At 40.7% G+C, this 18,475-nt stretch overlaps 1 protein-coding gene and 1 non-coding gene across 2 annotated transcripts in view; one reads left to right on the plus strand and one right to left on the minus strand.

Annotated features, from left to right (window-relative positions):
- Nucleotides 1–16,935, minus strand: part of rps6ka3b (ribosomal protein S6 kinase, polypeptide 3b) — a 67,761-nt gene extending 50,826 nt beyond the window's left edge. The window contains exon 1 of the mRNA XM_063484413.1: nt 16,517–16,935. Within this exon, the coding sequence (XP_063340483.1) occupies nt 16,517–16,579 (63 nt within the window). The 5' untranslated portion in view covers nt 16,580–16,935. The remainder of the gene's footprint in view (nt 1–16,516) is intronic.
- On the plus strand, nt 6,619–6,712 carry trnai-uau (transfer RNA isoleucine (anticodon UAU)). The gene is made up of 2 exons: nt 6,619–6,656; nt 6,677–6,712. It is a non-coding gene; the product is annotated as a tRNA-Ile (tRNA).
- Nucleotides 16,936–18,475: the final 1,540 nt, after the last annotated feature.

An 18,475-nucleotide genomic window follows, 5' to 3' on the forward strand; every position in this document is an offset into this window, starting at 1 on the left:
AGCAGCTGCTCTCTGTGTGATCCTGGCAGGCGACGTCACCTCTTCAGGCTCAGACATGCTCACCTGAAAAACTGGTAACAGCTCGACTTCCTCTGAGACAGCCAGTACTGAGGCACACTCATCTGTACAGAAACATTCAAGGTCCAGTTTGATGGGCTGCAGACCCCGGGGACTTCAGGTGGACGTAAACAGGAAACTAACATTCGCTGATTGTTTTCATTGATTTTCCGGTGCTGTCAGTTTTCTCTAATTGTTTTTCTTGCAATTTTATTTGAATTTTTTTTGTAGTTTTGCTTATTTCTTATTTTAGTTTTATGTTAAATTTATTTCTTTATTTCTAATTATTTAGCATTTTATTTATTAAATACAGATATTCTATTTCTGCATTTCTTTTAGAATAAACTTTTTTTTAACGATCCTTTTTTATGTTTTTTAAAAATTTTTAAGTAATTATCATTTTACTTTGTGAATGTTATTTTTTGTCATTTTTTAATGTTAATTTGGATTTTTTGTGCTATTTTTTAATTGTTATTCCAGTTTTATTTATTTATCTATATATTTTCTGCCTTTCCTTTTATTTTTTGTTTTATTTTCAAATTTTATACTTTTTTTTTTATTATTTATCACCACATTCATTTTCCTTTATTTATATTCTTATTTAGACATTTTCAGTTAATTTTAACTGTAAACATTTTTATTTTTGCATTTTAATATTTTAGTTATTTTTTCTAACTGAAACACTGCGTATATGTTTTATAAACATATGCAAAATGTCCACCTCACCACTGAAACCTGTGACAGATGAATGATAATGATAAGCTTATCAGAGCTGTAACGTTCTGCTGGGAAACCTGATTCCTGACATTTATGTGGATGTTACGAGCCACCCACCGAAACACTATCCAAGCACAGCACAATGGGCATCACTACAACCCAAAAACTGTCAGGAGCTCCTCGAGGAACGGCAAAGAGCCCAAGGCGTTGACCCAACCTCCAAACTCCCCAAATCCCAATCCAATCAAACCTGATCCACAAGGTCCTGACCCGGAAACACAAAGGACCCAAAGGATCCTGGTCTCCGCCCCCAAGGTCAGAGCTGCTTTGGCAGCACGAAGCACAGAGACACCCAATATGAGGCAGGTGGTTTTAATGTATAAAATCTGGGCCTATTCTGATCATATTTCTGTTCTCAGATACTACAAGAGTAGCGTTGCATGATTCAGTTTTTGAAAGATTTACCACTGCAAGAGTACAAATACGACAGAAAACGAAGAAAGCAGAACGCGTCCCCTTTAAATCAGATATACGATAAATCCGGTGCATAAAGACATTAATAATTCTTTTACATCAAGGACTTTTGCTGCCTACGTTCAATTCTTTCCATTCAGAGGTGAAGCAAGCCGCTCACTGAGTAGGCGTCTTTTATTCTGAAAAGCTCTCATCATCATCACCTCCCTCCCGCTCATTCGCTGTGATGTTGGGATCAAACTAGAGTTCAGGTTAAAATGAGATACGGGAACAAAAAAGAAGAAAAAGAAGGGCCCAGACGGTCTGAACGTAAGATTTATCAGCAGGGCCGACAGACTCGGACGGCTTCCGTACCTCATCTGCTCGGCCGAAAGGGAAAACAAAAACAACAGATCTGAATTAGCATTACGTAACGCAGATTAACAGCCTGTCTGCTTCCCTGCTCGAACAACAGCTGTGATTCAGACACTGATAGCACTGATACTACTGCGTGACAAAAAAACCCATAATAACAATAAAAGCGATTACGATTATTTACTCTGCCGGTGAGAGCAACTCGGGGAGCAATTACTGGCCTCTAATCTGCACAACCGGATAAAAGGTGAAGAGGAGGGTGGTGGGGAGGGCGAGGAGAGAGCAAAGGCAGCGGACAGAGAGAGAGTGATGGATTACGAAGAGAAAGAGGAAACAGGATTAAGAGGAAACAAGGTGGCTGCAGAGGAAGCAGTGGAATGGCTCAGTCTTGTAGACCATGAATAAAAAGTGTGCAGCGGGCCTTTAGAGTGAGTTTGTTTGTTTTTGTGGGGACGATCACCTGCATTTGTCTCAATTTTGGTAAATTTTCACCATTAAAAACACACAGAATCAACCTTTACACTGTAAACGCAGTAAAGGTCCTCACTCTTTTAAATTACATCATGGTTGCTGCGAAGACGCTGACCAGTCGGGTTTGGTATCAGTCTGTGACTGAACGGGTCAAGATGGCAATTACGTGCAACCTGCTTGTTAACTGGGATAAACTGTTGAAAATTACAAATCACTACATCATTACTTGGAAGTCTTCACCAATCTGCGATCAGTCCAAGTCAGATCACGATTTATTGGTTCCCTCTGACGGGGCATCCTGTGCAGTCACCTTCTTATTGAAAGCGGTGTCCCAGAGGTTGAGCATGCTGCCCTGTCATCACTGCAGCGAATGCAAAAAAGGTCAATGCAATTTTCCTGTGTTGCAAGGAGTTTGCCGTGCTATTTTAACTCTGTGTGACTAAAGTGTGACTCTAGGAGCTTAGAGCTGTCAAGCCAACAATGATTATCTGGCTCTGAAAAAATAACAGCGCAGACAAGCGTCCTCGTAACCTGATCCTTTCCTCATCTCATCTAAAATTTGTTCTCTGCTTTATTCTTTCCCTTTCTTCATTTCATAGTGACATTTTCTGAGGTTATTTAATGTAAAAGTTGTTCATTTAAACTTGTATGAAGTGTATTTAACTTTTACTTTCTTACACTTTTTTCCTGAATCTCACGTGAATTTTCTTTCCTAAACGCACTGCATACTCAGAGTAGTGTAATCTACCCCTCTTAAGTTGATGCTAATTTTTTTTAAGACTACAAGTTTGCATTTTTTTAAGTAAATGCAACTTAAATAATTTTATAGTGCAGCAATTCCTGCATGAAGTGTAAACCTACGAATGCATGAAACACCTCAGAAATGTGATGACTCTGAGGCAGGTTTTGGATTTATGACAATCATATTTTCTTCAAAGATTCCCAACCTTCATTTGCAAAGGACTTCAGAAATGAAATGTCACAATGAATCTATAAATATGAACTGCTCCTGCGTGGTTAGATTTGACTGAGTTATGACTCAGAAAAAAACATGAGTCACAAATTGTGGAAAGTGGGTGCAAAGTTTTTGTCTTGTTTTTTAATCTTCATTTATCCAGGAAGTGAAACTCTTGAGATTAAGTACTGATTTTGCAAGAGTGTCCTGGGCCGGGATGGGAAGCATGTCTTTCCATGGAAATTCAATGCAAGCATGGTGGGAACATGTAAACTCGAGACACAAACAGAAGAGTCCTGCCAGAGTCCTTGCCTTGAGAAAGCAGCGCTAACCACCGAGCCCACTGCAGAACTCAGTGCTAACGTTACAGAAAAGAATCGATGCATCGACAGGTTGCTGCAGTTTTTACAACCACAAAGATCTCATCCATACAAACAAAATTTGGTTAGTGGTAGAGTCCTTTACTGGTCTCTTATGACTGCTTAACACTTTTACAATGTAAAAATGTTCTCTTTTTCAATATAATAAAATAATACTCCCTAACTGCATTGTCATATCTACATATTTAAGAAACATTGTGTTAAAGTATCCATGCAAATTGCACAACTTACCAAATTATAATCACATGCAACACTGGTATTATGTAAGATCTGTGCAAGTTGAAATAATACGCCTGCCTGATTTATGACAGAACCACCGTCAACAGCAACTATTAAAACTTTACAGGGAGTTTGTGCTCGCCGTTGTCGCCCTCGCAAAGTGGAGCAAGGGCCAAAACTCATATTGGCTTGTCGTCCACTTCTTACATTTTGTATTTTGGCGAACACAGCGAAGCCAACACAGCCGAGTTGGAGAAGCAGCCATTAATTCTCAGTGGAGGAGCTCAAAGATTCCCAGATTACTGAGACAGAGATGCTGCAACAGCTCGGAAAGACGAGACATTCTGGAGAAAACTCCACGATTGCTTCAATTCATGCTTTGACTTCTCTAATCGTTTTCTGTGTCTTTTTTTAGGAAAAGATTTGAGTGAGTCCAGCACGCCTCAAGAGCACGTCACGGTTAGCGTAACAGAGGCTTTTGGAGCATTTTTAAATCAACATGGAAACTTATACAGGGATTTTCCTACATATAAAAACATGTTGGAATCTCCCAAAGAGGCTGTGGACTTCCCCCGAAAGGAAAATCAGCAGTTCTGTAATAATCCGTTTTTTATCAAGTTTCTTTTTTTGGCAACTTATAATCAAATGGCTAATCACACTTAGATGTGTTATCACACCTACAAAAGTCCATTCAGAGCCAGGAAAAACCCTGATTAGTCTGTGGAAAGCGACTGCTTGCTGGTTTGATGTCTAAAATAAAAATGTAAAGTGGCTGCTTGTCACGTGACTTCCCAAAGAAAGGTATTTTACTACAATCTAAGCCTGTAAAATATCTAAAAAAAAAAATTCAAAACAAAACTATATCAATTACCTCGACCCCTACAATCAAGAATTTGATGAACATTTTAGGAAGAAAACACTATTAAGTTACAGCTCCCCAGAGTCCTGTCCATTTTGGACAACCTAAAGTGATGGATGCCCTGTATGACACCAGCAGCATAAACATAGCTGTATCTAAATAAAAACTCCCATCATAATCTAAAGTATTTTGGACGACTGCTGTTCACGAGTAAAACAAAAACATTCTGAGTCTTGTTCTGACTCCAACCAGACCTGTTACATCAGGAGTATCAACAACCAGAACATGTTCTCAGAAGGAAATGCATATTTTACTGCAATTAAAGTTTGATTTGTACATGCTGTCTCGACCTCTTCTTTTAAAAGCGCGATGAAAGCTGTTAAATGTTCTGCTCCACATGGTCTCATTTGCCCTCAACTATCTCGTGAAGCAGGAAATCCAGATAGTGGGAGTTCCTGATGGTATCAGGAACTCCTTTTGGTTCTTTTGGGATGATTTCCTGAGGGAAAGTGATAAAGATGAGCTTTGACCCCTCACGTCTAGGAAATTTCCTGGAAGCTACGGTTAATAAAGAGCGGCATGTTGCAGTCGAAGGATCACTACAAGAGCTCAGTTCCTGTTTTTAGGAAGGAAAAGGAAGTCGAAATCAAATGCATTCAAAAGCTTTTAGACTCCACTGTCTCCTTTTATTAATCTATAGATCGATTAGGTATCAGGATGATGACATCTGAGCACAGAACTCTGCAGCCACACCTGGTATTAATAAGCGTTAAAGTTAGAGTCGAGCTGCTGGCAACGTAATCGGATATCATTATGTAAAAAAGCTGGCAGGTCTGCCGACCAGCGCGGGGCATCCTAGGTCGAGGGAAGTGATGCTGCTGAGGTGGAGCTCGTCTGTGGTTTTCTGTTAAGGGAGAGGTTTGTTTTTTTGTGAGACTATATTCAAACAACACCCAGAAACCATGTGGACTTTGAACTCTTCGCCAGGCTCCTGCCCTCATCGGCCTTCTTATCTCAGCTAGTGCGTAAGAGACGGGAGGACGAATGATTTATAACCATTAGTCAAATCAGACTTTCCTGTGAAATCGCCTGTGTTACTGCTAAGCAACAACAGAGTGTCCGAACCAGGACTTTTAGGCTAAAAAGAACGACCACCACTTTGAACCGAGACAGCTCGGTTCAAAGCCACAGCCTTCATATGTGGCTGGCTGTCTAAAAGCTTTCTAACGTGACCAACATTTCAGTCTTTAAATGTTAACTTTGCCTTATAGAACTTTTAATCACTGATGCTTTTAAGAAAGCTGAATGAAAACAGTTTTTTTGAAGTCTAAAACTTGCTCCAGGTTTCTGGTTTAACTACCTGCAGGAATTTCCTAAAGGCTGAGTTTACAGAAACTAATCAGATACTTTGAGAATTTAGAAACAAGAAATATACCTAAAAATATTTCAAAGATTTGATTTAGCGGTATTGACTGGGTTAACGCTTTGTCAGCTTTCCTTCAGGTGTATGAAGCAGCGTTCAGATGCTACGCAAATCATCTGTGGCGCTTTCTGCAAAAATCAACTTGCAGTCATTGTAAACCTGTTAGAAATGACTGTGCTTCAAGCTTCACACAGGACGTTGCTGGATCAAACATAGCTGCTTATAATTTGATTTTACACAAACACGCAGGACTCAAACCGGCCTACTCCACCTCACAATCGTTCAGCTTTGTCGGCCATAAATTCTGAATCAGTTTAAGATCTGGGGAGTTTCGCTGGTGTGGCCCACTTCAGATCAAATTGCGTCGCACGTGACCCATGATCTCAAATGAGTTTGTTGTTGTTTTAAAAAGTGCTTTATAAATAAAGTTTTATGGCATTGAGTTAAACATTCCCAGTTTAGGATCTGGGGAGTTTCCTGGCCATGGATGGAAAACATTAATTTTCCCTTCTTAGGTTATCACTTCTGCCTTGGGACACAGTGATCCATCATGTGGACATTTTATTGTGGTCAATCCTCAAAAAGCAGAAGTTCACAAACCTTTATCAGCTTGGCTGCCTAAGCCTCCTAGGAGACGCACCTATGGGATAAATGTGACAATCCTAGGAGACTTCCTTCTTAAATTATTGCATTCACAAGCTTTTAGGGAGCTCCAGTGGTGCAATCGGTCAGCGCGCGGTACTTATAGGACAGTAACCTGCAGAGTGATGCTGAGGTTGTGAGTTCGAGCCTCACCTGGAGCATAAACTTATAACAGGCAGCAGAGTTGTATTCATGCAATTTGTATTTTATCTATTTGTACATATTGGTGAGTGACAGGAGAATGGTGGCTAAGCTTTCATCCCTGTTGGACAACATCTCCCACCCCATACAGGAGACTGTGACAGCACTGAGCAGCTCCTTCAGTGGCTGCGGCACCCACGGTGTGGGACGGAGAGATTTCGCAGGTCTTTCCTCCCCACTGCTGTCAGACTCCACAACAAAGACTTTTGCAGCTGATCAAACACACACAAACCCACACATGTGCAATAAGACTAAGTGCAATACTCTTTTCTGACAAAGTTGTATTTTTACTCAGTTGTATATAGAATTTGCATTCTATTTCTATCCTATTGTATATTTTATTCTATTTTATTCTACTGTATATAGTATTTTATTTTATTCTATTCTATTCTGTACAGTTGTGTACAGTATATTATTCGTATTATATTCAAATTTGTGCTATATAACTTTTGCACTGTCCACTTCCTGCTGTGACAAAACAAATTTCCCACGTGTGGGACTAATAAAGGTTATCTTATCTTATCTTAACCGGCTTCTGCATGTGGACAGCAGAGCAAGAATGTCATTGTACAGAGAAATGCTTTTTCTTTGCACACATGACAATAATCTTGAATTTTAAGCAAACTTGACCTCTGACCTTGACGTCACCAGGATTCAAATTCTTAGATTTTTAGCAGACGTATAAACTTGAAAATCCTACATCATCTCGTTCTCAACTTACTGTTATCCTCACCATCCACCCACATGCCCCATGACAATGAAAATCCCCCATCAGTCTTTTATGGAGGGGCAAAAACTGAAAAAGCAAAATGCATGAAACACTAAATCGGCACAAGTGCCAGAACGTCTTGCCATGGCTGTAACGCAAAAATTTTTTAAAAGCTTATTTTATTGCTGCTGTATCAAACAATGCAGTGTTCCTGTGATGGAAATGCAAAGCTGTGGCACTAAATAACCATAAATAACCCACTACAGGGTAGTTTCCCTTTAACACTGCAGCTGTCTCTGTTGGCAGTGCAAGTTTCCAACCCTGGACCACTGTGGCATACTGTGCCCTTGTCCCCTCATAGAGGTGGGAACAGTAAAAATGCAGTGTGGCCACTAATCGTGCCCGAGCATGAAACTGCAGCGCTTCCTCAACAACAGCTGCCGCCCTTAAAATTACTGCTGAGGAATTGAGAAATCTATGAGGGGCATGAGAGGACAGCGTGTCGCCGCTTCCAAAAACGGACCCAAACAACAAAAGTCTTAAAATTGTGAACTTGGTCCTGTTCTGAAAGAGTGATCTTCAAACATGCGAGGAGAGAGGAGCTGCGATTAAGTGAAACCTACTCGAGGGACGGTGCAAGGCAACTGTACAAGGGTCTAAATGCACCCGAAGGCGGGATTTTATCTGCCTGGAATCGACTCCACCCCAAAGAAAAGCAGGGTGGGTGTTTCTGGAGAACGTGCTTTTCTCCAGAAACACCCACCGTGCTTTTCCCCATCCTCCGTCATCTTTGTGGAACTCTCACACTCCACCCATACTGAACACTTACACCTCAAAGCTCTGCAAACTGAAAAGATTGTCGTGGAATTTCCTCCACCGTCACCTGACCTCCACCCCACTGAACCTTTACGGAGGCACTTCAAGGCAGAGAAAGCCAAACATTCCTGGCGTGCCAGCCTGCTCTTTGGAGCGTTGTCAAAACTTGTGGAGTCGGCACAGCTCGACTTCTGCTCTCAGTAAAGCAAAAAGCAGGGAAAGAGAAGATGTTTATTCAAATGGTTAAACTGATGTTATCACTTGTTACTTGCGGTCTGATGAAGTCTACCGTAACGCTCCGCCAACGACAAAACCAAATCTAGGCAAATCTTTCTCATGGCGGATGCACTGCATTGTGATTTCGCTTTCTAACAACACCCAGGCCTGTGAGGCAGGTGGATGAGGAGAGGACAAATCAGGGAGGTCCATTTGGATGATCAGGGACTCCGCTCATTTGTACCACAACCCAAATTCATTGGAACGATATGGATTGACTTCAACTCTGAAAACTATCCATATAAACGATGTGTCAGTTATTACCAGATGTCACTGTTTGCAGGTTTCATTACAAGTTTTATTTTTGTTACAGCTTTGCTGCTGTTTTCTTTTTATTTATTCATGTGTATTTGTGCTAGACTGCAGATACTTATTAGAGATAGTTTGGGATACAGAATGTGTAAAACTGAGAAAATCGGGCATTAAACGAACACAAAAATGTCATTTTCTATTAAAACAAACATCTTCTCGATTTATTTTTGTACCTTTTTGTTTCCTTATGGTTAGTTTCCCTGCAAAACATCAAAATGCCCTCTGTGCCGCCAGAATGAAATTAATTCCACCTCAAATCTTGCACTTAACAGATGGAAGAAGTGAGTGTTTCTAATACTGGTATTTATCTGGTGTAACTGAATCTTCAGGAGATGATCGAATTAAAGTGAAACTGGATATCGGTGCCGATGTCGAGTCCCATCACGGGGAGCAGCAGAGCCTGCAGACATCCAAGAATAACCAGGATTTTGTTTCTGAGGCACTGGCTTTGTCACATAATCGATCTGAACGTCTGGCATAAAAAGAACAAAATGTTAAGATGTATCCCAGAGTCTGAGGAGAGGCTGTGTTTAAATTTTAGTTACTAACCCAAGTAAGTCAGGCTGGTAGCATTTAAGACAAAGAAACGTGCACATTTACTGGAAAAATAACTTAGGTAAGTATTTTTTTATTAAAAAAGTGCCATATAAATAATTATTATTGTCATTATATATGAGATTAAACAGGACATATCAAAGCAAGCCTCACTTGGAGATGATGAGCATGACTACCTCTAACGGAACGTGTTCTGCTTGTTGAAACATCCTGGTATGTCAGGCTTGGGTGGGGACATAAAGTAAACATGACGGTTTGTTGGGATGCTTCATATGCTCACGAAATGCTCACGGAGCACCTCAGTGTTGAGACTTTATAAGATACTCTGAAGGAATCTGGGAGAGTTTATCTTTTAGATGCCCAAGAACTGCTAAATACAAACGTCCATTCTTTGGACTTCGTGGGGGGGCTTTCAGGAGAATCCTGAATGGTCGAGGCTCTTTAGAGCTGTGGGAGAAACTTATTATAAAGGTTTCTCTTGCTCTAGAGTCAACCACAACAATACTTTTGACCACAGTCTGCATTGACGACACCAACCTGTCTGCTCAGTACTCATGGAGCGGTAGTGAAACTTGAAAAAGTGTGACACGAGCTAAAAATGGAGAATATTTGCTTTTTAAGGTTAAAGCTGCACATCAAAATCAATAAAGTTTTTCACAGGTCTCTCTACAGTCCCGTGAAAATGTAAGCACACTCTTGCTTCTTCTATAGGATTTAAGGGGTTTGGCATCAAACCAGGTGCTGCTAATCAGGTGCATTTAATTAAATAACAGCTTCATCTCAGACTCGACGGGCCTCAGTTAAAGGTTAAACGTTCAAGTTCACGACAGTAGAATTAGAAAAACACTGAACAACTATGCTAAAGCTCTATCTGAAGAACCCACAAGAATCTTTAGCAGATGAGACTAAAACACATACCAGCACAAACACCTCATACCAACTCCTCAGCACGGCGGTGGAGGTGTGAACATTTTGGCTTGTTCTGCAGCCACAGGACCGACAGATAAAGCTCAGCTGAAACAGAAGCTACTCAGCTTGGGTTCCAATCGAGCCGAAAACCTAACGTCAACGAACTGCAACCCACTGATTGGCCAGGGAGTGACATCATTGGATGAGTCACAAGAATCACACCTTCTGTTTTTAAAACCCGGCAACGAAAGAAACACTCCCAAACCAACACTTTGGTCCGACGACGAGGTGCAGATGTTTACCATCGAGCAGCTGGTACACCATCGCCTTGACATCCTCCATTGTTGTGTTGTGTTTGTGTTGCATACTTCCGGGCTGCGTTGCTGAAACTACCTCATCCACATTGAGGTTGTACTTAATCGGAATAGAAAATAGAGTTGACTCAAGTTGTACCGACCAGGGTAGGTGGTAGTGGAAAAGAGGCATAAGTGAGCTGTGCGTAGAAAATATCAGCAAATTTAAATAAACTGAAGAAACGCTGTAAAGACGAGAGGGCCAAAATACCTCCCCAACAACATGAGTCAGCTCAATCACAAAGAAAACCTTTCCTCCACCTTTACTCCACCTTTACTCCTTATTGCTGATAAAGTTGGTTCTGAAAGATACTGAATCATCTTGAGTTTGCATGTGAGCTGGGCTGGGACATCAGGTGAAGACCGCTGATCAGAAACAACCTGCCAACGAGGCATTTAGTGACACCAGCACTGATTATAGGCGAATTAAGGTGGCAGACAGTCACTACAGCCGTGACAGAGCGTTATTTTTGGTGAAGGTCACGGCAGGTTAGTGTGTGACAGCTCTTGGAGTCGTTTTTATTTGCCTGATGTATTTTTTGTTGCTTAACAAATAAAAACTACTGATTCAAACCGGCTGCTCTAAAGAAAGCTTTTGTCTCCTGAACCTGAGATACAAGTCTGAAACAAAACCAGCTTCTGTGTGAGAGTGTGTGAGAGTGTGTGAGAGTGTGTGACAGTGTGTGACAGTGTGGTTTTTTCCAGTTCTTCCTTCCTACAAGTTTCTGAATCTTGATAAAGAGCAGAGGGCGGTGTCACTGTGGCTGCATGATTCAGGAAGAGCTTACGTGTGTGTGTGTGTGTGTGTGTGTGTGTGTGTGTGTGTGTGTGTGTGTGTGTGTGTGTGTGTGTGTGTGTGTGTGTCCCCACTTCCTGTATGAGGTGTCACAAGGGCTGCATGGAGAAATGTGTGTGTGTGTCACTCTGTAGGCAGATCGTGAATAATAAACCCTCACACACAGAAATTACTGAGTCACTGCAGTCAGTGCCTCTTTTTCTGTCTCGCCACCTAACAAGCTCTCACCTGCCCCTGGTATTCCCCCCTCGGCATCTTTACACACCACTATCAGACCGACAGGTCGTTCTGCTGCCGCTTTGCTCAGTAACACCCAACCTTTGACCCCGGTGTTACACCTCTCAGCCTTTTGGCATGCGGAGAAGCGCCTGTAAGAGCTTTTTCTAGGCCACCACGACAACAAAAGACGCAGATAAAAGCGTGAGAGGCGAAGCTGAGTGGATGCTTCACTTGGATTGGTGCCCTGAAGACAAACATCGTTCAGCGCGCACACACAAAGAGCGGAGCACGTCTGCAGTCGTCGCCGAAATGCAGAAACTAGCATGCGTGCACTTGTGTGTGTGTGTGTGTGTGCGGCTGCAGTGATGAAACAGCACTGTGCCGGCTCACACAACAACACGCAGAAATGCTTCAGAAGAGCTGCACAGAAACAGAAGCTATTAATTTAACATCCCTCAGGGCTCCAGCCAATGATCATTTCCATTATTGATTAATTGTAATTACGCTAATAAATTAAGGAATCCATATGTGTCTGATTTATTTCACACTGACTGTTTCTGGAGAACATGTAAAAACGCACAACATTAAACAACAGTTAGTGTCCATTATTAACGACGGGGTCAGCCATCAGCATCGTCAATTACAACAGCGGGGCTCTGCAGAGATGGTCGCCTCCTGTCAGCGTGGGTCTAACAGACGCCCCAGTCACACAGGCCTGGAGACTGATGGTGATGTGACCGCACCACTTTATCTCTGTACAGTTATTGTGTCCTTAAGAAAGTTTGCATAACATTAAAAATGATTATACTACCATTAAAACCATTCTTTTAACTATGTTTATTGTATATTTTGTTTCTTTTATGGCGAATCAATTACACTCAAAGTGTTTATGTAGCGAGGTGGAGAGAGACTTCTTATGAGAAGCTCAGGAAAACAACAATTCCAGAAATAATCATGATGTCATTGTGTACGAAAAACACAGTAGGACTATTTTCTTCTTAAATGTCAGGCTTGTTGTCTGTCCCAGAAAATCACAACACTCCGACTTGTCTGCAAACACTCACCAACTACCTGCTGAGCCGTGTGAAACCATGAAAAGTGCAACACAGAGACCAACGTTGTGCGTTTTGAAATGAGTCATTGAAATGTGGTAAGCCACGACTTTTACTTTCAACATTAACGTTCTCTGTTTCCCGTTCACTGCTGCCTGAGTGCTTGCAGACAAGTCTGCGTCATCCATGCAAACAACAGGTAACTGCATCAATCTGCAAGCAGCGAAATAAATACAAGAAGGTTTTTGGTGCAGGTTCCTCTTATGACATGATATTGCTGTTAGCTATTTAGATATTAGCTGTTTCCCAGTCTATCAGGATCAACTTTTATAACTGCCCATAAATAAGAAATTAAAACTAAAGAAGAGATGGAAGAAACACCCTTCAACCATGTTGCGAGTGTTGATGTTTCACAGTCAGTGCACAAGTGGGAACTCTGAAGCTTCCCTGTCTGCAACATGTTATTGGAACGCCTTATTATTGTTATCGCATCAATTTTAAAAACTGGTTGGGCTCTACAGTGCGTTAGTGACCAATCGACTCACAAGGAGGTTGCAGCACAGTCTTTGCAACCTAAAGACAGACAGAAACTTCTGGCAACCAGTTGGAGAAAAAGAGGGGTCTCCAACTCTGAGTCTGAGGTGTAAAATTAAAGAATGAACTTATATTTAGTAATTTTTCAGCTCGTTTAAACAGCTTATCAAGTAGTTTTAGTTGACTGTTAGTTTTTCAGCTTGAACTTCTTTAATTTAATTATAATTTCAGGGGGTTTTTTATATAGCTGAGCTCACATTTACATGGACACTCTTTTTACTGCAGAAATACCCGTGGGGTAATTGTAGGCCTACTCCTGGTAGAGAATCAATAGCGCCTTTATGTTATTTGTATTAGAGGAAAACTTGATACCTATACTGAATGTTATTGGATTTTTATGTAGGTTTTAAATCTGATTTAGAGTCACTGTAATGTTCCTGCTGACACCATTGAACCAATGCGGTGACAAAAGCACTTTTATGCCGTTTGTGGGACCAAATAGTGATTTTACCCTCTCATGCTTGTGCCTAAAAACATCTTCAATCTCACAGTAACACAGCTATGACACTCCTGTAGCAACATTATTGGTTTTTTCCAATCTCGTCTAACTACTCCTGCAGAGTTTTTTATTAAATCTGTGTGGTTTATAATCACACATCGTTTCATGTGTTTCGGTGCTTTTTAGGATCCTTAACTGCACCCCGCAGTTTACTGAGAGATTCATATAAAATGAATTAAATATTTGGAGCAGTACTTCTATATTGTACCATATTACACAGTCTTTCTTGGGTTTTTAATCTATTTTGCGGTCAAAGTAAAGTCCTTATAGGAGCTTAAGATTTGGCTGCTGCTGTAATTAATAATAGCCTTTAACCTGCTGGTTTAGCGCTCAAACATGACATTAACTACTGCACCTCTATGGCTGCATATTCTGACACTGGACTAGTAGTTAAGGCAATGAGCAGGAGCTTAGTATTTGAAATAAAGCCTTGCGTGTCCACAGACTGATCTTAGGAGACTTGGCACGGTTTGTTAAAATAAAGGGGGGGGGGGGGGGGGGGGGTGTTACGCCCTGCTGTCACATTGTCACATGATCTAACTGAGACTTTAAGGTGATTTAGTGAGTTTGTGACACTCAGAGTCAATTCATTGAGCTTCAGGGTCAGGCCAGAGGGAAAAGCCGGGACTCTTCAGATCATTTTATGTCCTCTTCCACAGTTTGTTTCCTATGAATTTGTAGAGCATTTGGTGTATAGAGCCTGCCGCTATTATAATATTTGCTGAGTCTGTATCTGCTTAAATGGTAAAAAATGTAATAGTCCTGAAGTAGTTTTGTACTTTCTGACATTTTTATAATATGGTCAGGGCATTTCCAGAGAGATTTTAACACTACTGTGGCAGCTTATAGCAACAATTTCTCTTCCTTGTAGTACTAATGTAATACATCTGCATAGAAAACTTCATCTTTGTGTCTTCAGAATGATCTTATGCTACTTTCTGTTGTGCTTCAGTAAAACTAATTTAGTCCTGTTTGAGGTTCGTTGTGTTTTTAGTCTAACTTAAGGTCAAAATGATGGCTCTATAGCAGCTTTAGCTGCTGCTCTCGGTCCTAATAAAACCTACTTTGTACAGTTTTGCACTTCATCACATTTCCATTCTCTTATTCTAGCATTTAAACATGAATCTGTTATTTCTAAACAGACTGACAAATAAAACCCAAATGTAACAACTCTGTGCCTAAACTGCTTCGTGATGTGATTCAGTGCAACTAATATAGTCCCTGTTGGAGCTCTATTGCGCTTTAAATCTAATTTAAAATAGAGTTTGTGTAATAATACAATCTGATTTGCCTTCATATTTGTGTACTTTCTGACGTTTTAAACCTCTCAATGAAACACAGCTTTATTGTTCTTCTGTGCCCACTGTACACTGTGCTGGTGTAATATTTCTGCACAGAATATTACTTCGTGTTTGTCTTCAGAGTTACATGAACTGATTTCCTTTTAGAGTTTTATGGTATTTAAAATCCAATTTAGGGTCATAATAGTGTCCTTGTAGTCACTCAGCAGTACTAATACAGTCTAATTTCATATGTTTGTCTCTTACCACACTTTCAGTCTCTTTTAACTGACACTGACGTGCGTCCATGACAGGTTTTTTTACTTTAGTGTTTTAGTCATTCCAAAATATTTTAGCACATGCTCAGGGTTTCTACGTCGTGTTTTAATGCAGCTAACTTCATCTTTTTGGAGCTTTATAATGTTTTCGACCAAATTTTAGGGACAAATTGATGCCCCTATAGTCACTGGTGCTGTCAACCATAATGCAGTGTAATTTTTCACATTTTTGTCCTTTATGACATTTAAAACCTCTCGATTTAACACCAGAAACATGTCCATGGCAGCTTATAGGGATATTGTGGTACTTTATAGTATTTCCGTGCCCTGTAGTACCACTGTAATACTCGTGCATAAAGTATTATTACATATTTGCGCCTTCGGGTCATCGTTTGATACTTTATGTTGTTTTAGTCCAGCTAATTTAGTCCTGCTGAAGTTTTCTAGGGTAAAAAATGATGTCTGTGTTGTAGCTTAGCTGCTAAGAAGAATGACTAACTTAAAAAAAAATCTAATTACCCTGAAAGGCGCCTTCATATTTTTGCCATTTATGATATTTTAAACCACTTGATTTAACACTGGATCATATCCAGGACATTCCTGCAATATTTTTGTGCTTATTTGGGAGCTTATACGACACTTTGGCGTTCTTCTGCGCCCTCCTGAACTGGTGTAAAATTTCTGCAATGAAAATGACTTCATGTTTGTGTCTTCAGAGGGAAATAAACAGATGTTCCCAGAGTTTACGGTCCAATTAGGGTCATAAAAATAATTATCCCTGCAGTCACTTCGCAGCTGCTGTCAATATAAATGCAATGTAATTTCGTGTTTTCGTCCTTTATGACATTGTCAGCTTACTGTTTGAGCACTTCATCGTGACTCATTGCCAGCACATGTTCAGCGCTTCTTGAAGCACAGATTTACCTGCAGAGTGGTCTTACGGTAGTTTGTGCTGTGTTTAGGAGCAGCTGCCTCTGCCTGACAGAGACTTAAAGGCGCTTTTCCTTGTGCTGTTTTTTGTTTGTTTTTTTTACCCCCTAAAAGCTGCTGCTGTGACTGCAGCCCTCAGTCAGCTGTCAGTCAGTGTGACAGCAGGACAAACCAAAGTGTGCTCACCTCTCCAGCCGTCCTCCCCAGCGGCATCTTCTGCCAGGGATCCGCCAGCTGAGCCAGAGGCATCTTCTTCTTCTGCCCCTACTTTTCTTCTTCTGTTATTCCTCTTTTCTGCAGCTCGTACCTCCCTCGCTCCGGACGCTTTCTCTCCTGCTTCTCCTCGCTCTTATTCTTTAAAGAAAATGTTTGAAGGTAGTAGTCCACTTTCAGCGTCGGCAGGAACCGAACCGACCGACCAACCGACCGAACGGAGCCGAGCGAACAAGGGCTAATTCCGGATCTGCCGCGGCGCTGAGACCGCCCCTTCCTCCGGAGACACGAAGAGGAGGAGGAGGAGGAGGAGGACGCCCTTTTTCGGAAACTGATTGACTTATCTCCGTTTCTCTCTCTCTCTCTCTCTACCTCCACCTCTCCCTCTCTCACTTCCGTTCTTTCCCAATATGGCGGCCGGTGTCGGCTTACCTGTCCGTCAGAGCGCTGCGTCACAACTACGTCACGACGACAGGCGGCATTCTCACTTAGGTAATAAAAGAGTGAACGAGCACGTATCTGAACTTATGAATAAACAGTCTGCGATTCATCACAAAGGCGGTGTTGTTTTTTTAATGATTATTTTTACCGATAAAGCCTAACAGTGTGGCGCCAAAGTGCCTCACACAATCACAGAAAGTATGTAAAACGACCTTAAACGACCCAGAAATTAAGCCACGAGAACCCAAAACACGAAGCAGTAGCGTAAAATACAAAATATTACCCCCAAAATATGCAAAATTACTTTAAATTATCGAACAACGAGCTACATGACCACAAAACATAAAAAGTAGCACAAAATACAAAAAGTATCCCAAAGATATTCGAAATGACCACAAACTATCCAAAATAAGCCTCGTAACCCCATAAAAACCCATCACAAAGTACACAAAATACAAATAAAAAACCTGCAAAATGATGACAATCCAACAATAACATGGCAAATTGCATCAAAAGATGTAAAAATAACCACAAAGCAGCCAAATGTAAACAAAATAACCACAAAACTACTCTAAATGACAACAAATGTCAAATATGCAAAATCAGTAAACACATTCAAAGTGATACACCAGCAGCCGCAAAATTACTACAAAATGTCCAAAACAGTCACAAATGACCCAGACATGAAACAAATTACCATAAAAATATACATGTGCACAAAACCACCCTCAGAAATACTCTGACCACAAAAACCTGCTAAATGTCCACAAACAGCCCCTATAGTTATTCCAACTATACTGTAGTGAACCACAAAATAAATAAACCACTAAAAAAAAGCTCCAGGACAACATAATTGTGTGAAAACCTATGAAATGCCAAATTACCAGAAAAAAATACAAATCAACACTGACCAAAACTATGCAGTGACCATAAACCACTCAAAATATACATATAATATATGAAATTCTCACAAGGACGAGAAACACGAGCAGAGAAAGGAAAATGACTTCTGAAGTACACAAAACGAGATCAAAAACTACACAATAACCAAAAACAAACATCAACACAAAGAACCTCATGAACGTACTCCTGGATTCACCGCATCGTTTCCTTAAAGCTGTGCGTCGCTACAAAAATCCAGTTTTGAATACTTTTGTCAGTTTTTTCCGTTTTCTTCTGTGACACCTTTTCAGTGGTTTAAATTTACAGCATTTAATGTTTGTCGGAGTCGAGCATGAATTTCGTTCATAAAGCTTTAATAAAGCGACAATAGAAGGGATAAAAAGTCCAGACATGTACCTTTTTATATCATGAAGCTGACAATAAACCAGCATAAAGCCGGGGGACAATTGTACTCTAATTAAAATGAAAAAAATAAATAAATTTTTAGTTTTGAGCAGTTTAGCCTGATAGTGACATCTAGTGGTTGAGGATGGAACAACTGAACACAGCTCATGGCTTTCCTTTAGTTTGATCAACTATTGAGTCATA

The sequence above is a fragment of the Pelmatolapia mariae genome, linkage group LG9, assembly GCF_036321145.2.
Source record: "Pelmatolapia mariae isolate MD_Pm_ZW linkage group LG9, Pm_UMD_F_2, whole genome shotgun sequence".
NCBI lineage: Eukaryota > Metazoa > Chordata > Actinopteri > Cichliformes > Cichlidae > Pelmatolapia > Pelmatolapia mariae.